Raw genomic sequence first — 9253 nt, 5'->3', positions numbered from 1 at the left:
CGACAGAGGAGGGAGGGGCGGGGAGGCTCTTGCCATGCTTCAAGAGCTGACCTGCGTCTGACCTCAAAGTGCACAAGCGTCCAACTTGAAGCGTTGGATGCGATTTTGAAGCTGAAATCGCGTTTGGTGTGAACGCACCATTAGGCTTCCCATATTTACCTAAATTCTATAACTTTTTAAACGTTTTTTCATATTGTATGTGTAGTTGGTCACATGCATGCAAAACAACTTTGAAACCTCTTGAATCAATATATAAAAGTGCTTTAAAGATTCATGACAAGAAATCTAGACAATATAATCATTGTCATATTCTTTCTAAATAGGATTTTTTAAACTTGGAACGTCTGATATTTTATGTAAACATTTGTTTAGTTTACAAAATTTGTCATATAATTGCTGCTCCACCTTTAAAGGGATCCCTGATTAGTTGTAACATTAGACTTTATTTGATAAACATATATTGTAACTGTAAAATAAAGACTGTAAAAATACTATAGGCTGTTAAGTTTTTATCATTTTTAAACTAAAAATTTAAAAACATATTACACAGATGGGGCCATTTTATTTAAACGTAAAGCCTTTTTGTTAAATGATGTCAACTAGGTCATCGGTGCGAGGCTGCTAGAGAGCTATATCCACCCTGAAGGTTAATCTTGGACAATATCTGATGATCGGCTCTTTTAAATGAAACCAGAGAGCGTTGACAGAGGAGAAGGTAGAAATGACTCAGCCTGCAACTGAAAATATGGATGGAGGACCTCAGTTTAGCTTGTTTGTCGCGCTAGCGCCGAGCTAATACACATAAGTCAATATAGCGTCAGCGCTAGCGCAAAGGCTAACAGGCTAAGCCAGGGGTGCCCAACCTTTTTTGAACTTTTGAAGTCGGCAATTTGCCGAGAGCTACTCGTCCAGTCTCAGTATCAAAAAACATAATATGGTCTCCCTACTCCTCACTTCTTTAAAGGAAATAAAACAGAACATAATGTGTTGCTAGTTTTATTTAATTTAAAGTATTGTCAAACAAAATGATCTACTTAACCATATATTTACCTACAAAAAAAAGAAAAGATAAAATCCTTGCTTAACTCATGACAGAGAAACTGAAAATTGATGCTTGAATAAAAAGTACCATTTTTTAAAATTTCCTTCAATTAGTACTCACTGTAACGTGCGAGCTATGAGGGCTGGAAACCCTTTCCAGTGCAAGAACCACAGAGTCAAATAACTTTGGAGCACGGGAACTCGTCTCCATTTATTCAAAGAACTCTCCTCTCTTCTCTCCATACAGGGGAGGAAAAACAAAACAACAAAAAAACTATAAGGGTCAACATGGCTACCACAAGAGCACTGCCCTTTTTTTCAAAGTCAAAGCACACAATATAAAACTCTCTCGCAGGCTGTTATAAAACCCAGTGCTGAGCTTCCAGGACCGGTTTCACCTGACCAGATCTGTTTCTTTTATTGCCTGGAAGTGATCCATCAGGTGGGTTTCTGAATTTTACGCATTATTGCAGAAATATCGCCCGCCAGAGGTTTCTGGCTAAATCCAGGCGGGAGAGCAGGTGCTGGACGCATGACCGTGGTTCCAAACCACTGGATCTCTTCCTTTTATTCCCCTGCACAAGCAGCCCCGTGCTGGAAATCAGCCGTTTCACCCACTGGAGCTTGCCCGACGACTTTTGATCATTTATTTCTCCGCGGAAGAACGTCCCAGGAACTTGCAACCACCTTTAGGTTGTAGCCGGTATCCAGAACATTAAAATGAGTCATCTCCCGCCCGGATCCAACACTAGAGGCTCCGTAGTAAATTGAGTACTATATCCCCCGCCAAAGCGCCTTTTTCGGCCGGTTGTTGGTTAATAGCTCCGCGGGAGGACATCCCAGGAACTTGCATCCACCTCCTGTTTGTAGAGGAGGACCACAGCTTTCCAAAGTCATCTCACTTTCCCGGATCCGATGCTCAGAGCCCGCGGGAAAAGCAAACGAAAGTTGAAATTTCCTCCCAAAAATGCCCGTAAAATGCGCTAAGTCATGCGTAATTTGCTTATATCTCCATGGGGGAACGTCGCAGGGACTTCATTCAACTTTCACATTGTAGGGCAGCACCAGAGCTTTGACACAATACCAGCCACTTCGGGATCCGATGCTCAGAGCCGGCGCTGAGGCTCCGCAGCAAGGTTTCACTTGGTTGGGCACCCCTGGGCTAAGCTGAGGTTCTTCTTCCATGAAGCAGCTCTGTTGTCCTCCATCCAAATTTTCCATTACAGGCTGAGTCATTTCTACCTTGTCTCTGTCAATGCTCTCTGGTTTCATTTAAAAGAGCCAGTCGTCAGATATTGTCCAAGATTAACTTTCAGGGTGGATATAGCTCGCTAGCAACCTCGCACCGATGACCTAATTGACATCATCATTTACCCAGAATGCTTTGCGTGTAAATAAAATGGCTCCATCCGTGTTAAAATATATTTTTAAAAATTTACAAAACTAAACAGGCTACAGTATTTTTACAGTCTTTATTTTATGGTTAAAATATATGTTTATCAAATAAAGTCTAATGTTACAACTAGTCGGGGATCCCTTTAAGAGAGTTTGTCTCTTTGAGATCAGAAAACATGACTAGAGTCACAAGGGCGACAGCTAGAGATGAGTGCAGTATCCCAAAATGTAGAACTGGTTTTTTTTTGAGTCACTTCAGTAGAAAACTAAACTAAATATTAGTTTATTTAGTTTATTTATTTCTTCATCATCAGTGACTTTTTTAAGTGAAGAGAAAATAGAGACAGAGAGAAGTAATTAGAAAGATTGAAATAGCGATTAGAAGTATATTAAATATACACCAACAAAACACAGGACCACACACCCAACATCTGTCCGCTCACCTGAAAAATAAATGGATAAATACATGGAGGGCATATATAAATACTGTATATACACATACCCATGCATATATAAAGATATACATACATACATGCCTACATTCATAAATATTGTCAGTATACACACAGACATATATACACACACTCATTGACCAGTCAGAACCCCCCGGATCAGAGCACCTGTCTGTGAGCAGTTGTGAACATGCGTGTGTATACAAGATTTCTCCAATGGAATATTTAATAGTGACTGTGGAGGACTGAAGACCCAACCCCCAAGACACGAGGCAGACATAGGGAAGACCAGAGCCCAAGGGCCCGAAAGGGATCCCGAGCGCAGAGCCCCAAGGGGCACCCGGACGAGAAGATCCGCCCACCCACCCCTAGATCAGACCATAGGGGAGAACTGGGAGAGTCCCCCCAGTGACCACACGCACAGCCCCCGGGGCCAGCAGCGACAAACTCATGGGCCCCACCGGCACCCGCCATACCAGAGCAGATCCAGGAAAGGGCACAGAGGTCCGAGCCCCCAGGACGCACCCCCTCCAGGCCAAAGCCCGACAGGGATGTCGGGCTTTCTCCTTTGTCTCCACAAATCAATGGAATAGCTTGCCAAAGAACATTATAACATGTTCCACTTATAAAATGTTTGCACATTTGGTTGTTAAATAAGCAGGTTTGTACTCATACATGATGAAAGCAAGGAGAATGTTGTATGAATTTGTTTTATTAATTTGTTTTACTTTGTAGTTTGGTTTTAATGAGATCTGAGTATCTGACTTTTTTAAATACGTATGTAATCATATACTAAAGTTGTATACAGTATACAGTTTAGTAATCATATACTAAACTGGCTTTTTATCATATGTTTAATCACATTGGATCAAATCAACCCTTTCAGGGACTGCAGGTGGAAATGATCATTTTTTTGCTATAACCTGGTACCATGCATCTCTCCTTGTGAAAGGTTAATGAAATGTTGTACATTGTCTCTGCATAAATAAACAAAAAACATTTTAAAATCAGTTGATTAAAATCAATATCTAACAAGTCTTTAAGTGAACTTCATTAAATGATTACTATAATATTTCATATGTTGTACAGAAAATATTTGTTTTAAAATTTCCTGGTGTGACACTGAACTGTCTGATCCCTCAGAGTTCTATACATCGGATTGGCCTGTAACACGGCTCGTTACCTGTACATCTCATATCTTGAGAATGCCTGGATTGTCCTGCCCATGGAGGTCCTCCAAGGTAAACAATTTTATTTATCCAGCAGGACACTAGTAGTCTAGTAGGAGGGTGGGGGTCCCATGCACCTGAAAGATATATTTTAACCTAACTTTTTGTAATCCTTAAGGTGTCTAGTAAATGGATTGTGATGGCCCCAAAGCAAATTATTGTCCCATATATGTTTTTATTAACCATCTTTAATGGCCGACCTGGATTTTCCATTGTGAAAAATGAAAACTCTAAATCAACGTAGCTCCTAAACTATACATCTGACAGACACCATTCACCCCATTTTATTTTTGTCTTTTCATGGGTAATTTGTTGAAAAAGAGATTCCTATGATTATATCATGATTGATGCATAATAGCTGGAGTAAGCACAAAAAATGCTAAAATTAGCCTAAACTGAATTGTAGGAACTTCTCCCTGTACACCCTATTGATATTTTTTTCAAAGCTTTGTATATTTATAATCTTCAACATGCATAGTAAACACAAGTTGATGATATTCACTTGAAATTTTGTCACATGTATGTTTATTGTGCCATTTTGGTTGCCGACCTGGATTTCCACAAAAGCAAAAAAAGAGAATGTAAAATCAACATAGCTCCTAAACTATACAACCAACAGACACCATTCACTCCATTTTATTTTTGTCTTTTCATGGGTAATTTGTTGAAAAAGAGATTCCTATGATTATATCATGTTTGATGCATAATAGCTGAAGTAAACACAAAAAATGCTAAAATTTGTCTAAACTGAATCGCAGGAACTACTCCCCTGTACACCATATTGATATTTTTTTCAAAGCTTTGGACTTTTATAATCTTCAACATGCATAGTAAACACAAGTTGACCATATCCACTTGAAATGTTGTCACATGTATGTTTATTGTGCCATTTTGTTTGCCATCCTGGATTTCCACAAGTGCAAAAAAGAGAACATAAAATCAACATATTGACTTAACTAGACATTGTGCAGAGGCAAATGACCCCAGTTTGGGTTCCATTTTGGCATGAGGGATTAATGGAGATGGGTATTGGGTAGTGACATGACTGGAAAATTTATGAAGCATTGTCACCCAAATAAATGGAAAAATGTAGGAAAAATAGGGGTAATTGGGCCTTGGAGAAAAGAAAACCACAGCAAAATTATTTATTCATCAATTAGAAGGTCTTCATAATCGATATCTTGCTCTCCAATGTCTTCCTCATCTATCCTCTACTATTTCCCCCAGCAAGTCAATCAGCGTAGTAGGGCAGATTGGGCCATATGACCACACTGGCACTAGGGTACCATCTTCACCCGGCTCTGGCTAGGATCGTAGTATGTTAATATGGCCAGATGGGGGTTGACTTTATTGACATGTGGAACCAAGTTCTCTTTGTTGGGTGGCAGCCACAAGAGGTCCACCTTCTATTTTGTGGTGATGGTCTCATCCTCCCAGATCATCTTTCGGAGCATGATGCTTCTTACGCTGTTCACAGATTTCTCCTGACATGTGAAGGCCTTGATGTGCTTGAACACTTCTGGTTCCACAGACCACTCCTCACCAAGTTTTCTGAGGAGATAAATAATTATATTATCGCAGTCATATTGCATCAATACATAGGGGCACCATGGACTTATTGCCATGACATGCTTCTATAAATCTGAATAAAAAAATTAATCTGAAAACTGCATGGTACTTGGGATATCTCTGCAGCTTTTTTAGAGGCCCAATCACACACACCCTCCCCCCACCCCCACCCCGGATTTGGCCAGGTTGCTGACAGTTATGATTCTCCTGTGCTTCCCGGTCCCAATGTCTATGTAGATAGTAAGGCTTAAAGATGAGTTAAACATACAGTGGGGAAAAAGTATTTAGTCAACCACCAATTGTGCAAGTTCTCTGTCTTAAAAAGATGAGAGAGGCCTATAATTGACATCATAGTTGGACCTCAACTATGAGAGACAAAATGAGAAAACATATCTAGAAAATCACATTGTCTGATTTTTTTAAGAATTTATTTGCAAATTATGGTGGAAAATAAGTATTTGATGAATAACAAATCTGTAAATTCTTTAAGAGCTCTGTCCTCCACATATTACCTGTAGTAATGGCACCTGTTTGAACTTATCAGTTTAAAAGACACCTGTTCTCAACCTTAAATGGTCACACTCGAAGACCAAAGAGCAATGTAAGACACCAGAAACAAAATTGTAGTCCTGCACCAGGTTGGGAAGACTGAATTTGCAATAGGAAAGCAGCTTGGAGTGAAGAAATCAGCTGTGGGAGCAATAATTAGAAAATGTAATACTTACAAGGCCACTAATAATCTCCCTTGATCAGAGGCTCCATGCAATATCTCACCCTGTGGGGTCAAAATGATCACAAGAATGGTGAGCAAAAATCCCAGAACCAAATGGGGGTCCTGGCGAATGACCTGCAGAAGGCTGGGACTAATGTAACAAAGGCTACCATCAGTAACACACTACACCACCAGGGATTCAGATCCTGCAGTGCCAGACATGCCCCCCTGCTTAAGCCAGTAACATATCCAGGCCCGTCTGAAGTTTGCTACAGAGCATGTGGATGTTCCTGGGGCGTACTGGGAGAAAGTCATATGGTCAAATGAAACCAAAGTAGAACTGTTTGGTAGAAACAACTCGTTTAGAGAAGAGTGAATGCTGAGTTGCATCTAAAGAACACCATACCGACTGTGAAGCATGGGGATGGCAGCTTTATGCTTTGGGACTGTTTTTCTGCAAAGGGACCAGGACCACTGATCCAAGTACATGAAAGAATGAATGGGGCCATATTTATATATCATGAGATTCTGCATGCAAACCTCCTTCCATCAGTAAGAGCATTGAAGATGAAATGTGGCTGGGTCTTTCACTTTGACAACTATCCCAAGCACACAGCCAGGGCAACGAAGGAGTGGCTTGGTAAGAAGCATTTCAAGGTTCTGGAGTGACCTAGCCAGTCTCCAGATCTCCACCCCATAGAAAACCTATGGAGGGAGTTGAAAGTTTGTGTCGCCCAGCAACAGCCCCCATCATGCTCTAGAGGAGGTCTGCATGGAGGAATCCAGTTTTCACCTCCTGTATCATGACTGAGTACTCAGTGAAATGCTGGTTGTTTGGGGTGAAGTAGTCAATGGTAGATCTTCAGGGGGTTTGTCACCAGCAGCTGATACAAAGCCAGCAAACCCTGCAACAAGTTGCTTTAATCCACTACTCCCCACCACTTGGATAAGTAACCAGACACAATACTCTTGGATGCAGTTTGAGTAGACTTTGTTGTTTGTAGATAAAAATACTGCTCCTTCAGGTAAAGTTGCTTTTGTCATCAATTCATGTTCACATGCAAGAATGAAATTTGTTTTCTGCATTTGACCCATCACACATGAGAAACACCCAAGTGGAGCAGCAGGCAGCTACTGAATGTGAGTGCCTGGGGAGCAGTTGGGGGTTGGGTGTCTTGCTCAAGGACACCACCATATGTGGGTATGGCGGGGAGTCGAACCTCTGACTTTCTGGTCCTAAGTCAGCTCTACCACTACACCACAGCCATCCTCAACTTGGGTCCAGTTCGGTTATAGATACAGAAGTGGTTTAGGGTTTCAGGTGTATCTACCTTCAAAGAGCGTGTCTTTTTTCGTTCAGAGAGAGGAAAATGTATTTGATTTTCCAGAGAGTTGGGAACATCAAATCCAGTTTTCACCTCCTGTATCATGATCCCACTAGTCCAGTTAACCACAATGGAGCCATGGATGTTTGTAGTTATTTTGTTCAGATTGTCCCATTCAAGATGAAACACGTCGTTGCCCTCACCAGTAATAATTTGTGGACTGAGAGAATAAAAAACCTCATCTCTCCTGGATTTCTTTTTTGCTGGATCAAACTGTTTATACTCAACATTATTTTCTTTCTTGTGTTTCTTTGGCATTATTAGCAACAATCAGCCTATGTTTGTAGAAACTTTTAACGTCCCTTATTTTTCAAGATTTCAAACTGATGAAAATTAAATAACCGTCTAAACCCTCATGCCAATGCCTACAACAAATTGCCAGAATAATTTAAAGGGTTAAGTTTAGAATTTGATAGTTTGTGCTTAGAACCAGTGCTAATGCTAGCTTGTAAATTTGCAAATGTGTGTCGACATCCAAGATTGCTGACAAAATCAAATCCTGGCAAGTTGTTTTGAAGTAAAAAAAATTGTAAGCTTTAAACCATTTCATAGTTAGAAATTATCACAATTGCCGTGCATGAAAGTGGGCCAACTTGACAAGTCATCAAGAAAAGCTGAAATTGCCATGGAAATGCCATTGTGAATGCACGACTATTGATTTTACAAACTTTTTCCATTTATCATCAACTTGTGTTTACTATGCATGTTGAAGATTATAAATATACAAAGCTTTGAAAAAAATATCAATAGGGTGTACAGGGAGAAGTTCCTATGATTCAGTTTAGGCTAATTTTAGCATTTTTTGTGCTTACTCCAGCTATTATGGATCAAACATGATATAGTCATAGGAATCTCTTTTTCAACAAATTATCCATGAAAAGACAAAAATAAAATGGAGTGAATGGTGTCTGTTGGTTGTATAGTTTAGGAGCTATGTTGATTTTACATTCTCTTTTTTTGCATTTGTGGAAATCCAGGTTGGCAACCAAAATGGCACAATAAACAAAATTTCAAGTGAATAGCATCAACTTGTGTTTACTATGCATGTTGAAGATTATAATTATACAAAGCTTTGAAAAAAATATCAATAGGGTGTACAGGGAGAAGTTCCTACAATTCAGTTTAGGCTAATTTTAGCATTTTTTGTGCTTACTCCAGCTATTATGCATCAAGCATGATATAATCATAGGAATCTCTTTTTCAACAAATTACCCATGAAAAGACAAAAATAAAATGGGGTGAATGGTGTCTGTCGGATGTATAGTTTAGGAGCTATGTTGATTTAGAGTTTTCATTTTTCACAATGGAAAATCCAGGTCGGCCATTAAAGATGGTTAATAAAAACATACAGGTGCTGGTCATAAAATTAGAATATCATGAAAAAGTAGATTTATTTCAGTAATTCCATTTAAAAATGGAAACTTGTATATTATATTCATACATTACATACAAACTCATATATTTCAAATG

General features: G+C 39.6%; 1 protein-coding gene across 4 annotated transcripts in view; it reads left to right on the top strand.

Moving 5' to 3' along the window:
* The window catches only part of LOC106535730 (major facilitator superfamily domain-containing protein 6-A), a 46156-nt gene that overhangs the window by 10163 nt on the left and 26740 nt on the right, over window positions 1-9253 (top strand). For all 4 annotated transcript variants that reach the window (XM_014032800.1, XM_014032801.1, XM_014032802.1 and 1 more), the window contains exon 3: window positions 4032-4129. In XM_014032800.1, coding sequence (XP_013888254.1) covers window positions 4032-4129 — 98 coding nt within the window. The remainder of the gene's footprint in view (window positions 1-4031; window positions 4130-9253) is intronic.

The sequence above is a fragment of the Austrofundulus limnaeus genome, unplaced genomic scaffold, assembly GCF_001266775.1.
Source record: "Austrofundulus limnaeus strain Quisiro unplaced genomic scaffold, Austrofundulus_limnaeus-1.0 Scaffold1544, whole genome shotgun sequence".
Taxonomy (NCBI): Eukaryota; Metazoa; Chordata; class Actinopteri; order Cyprinodontiformes; family Rivulidae; genus Austrofundulus; species Austrofundulus limnaeus.
Note: the sequence above shows the minus strand (reverse complement) of the source record. Positions and strands in the feature narration are given on the sequence as shown.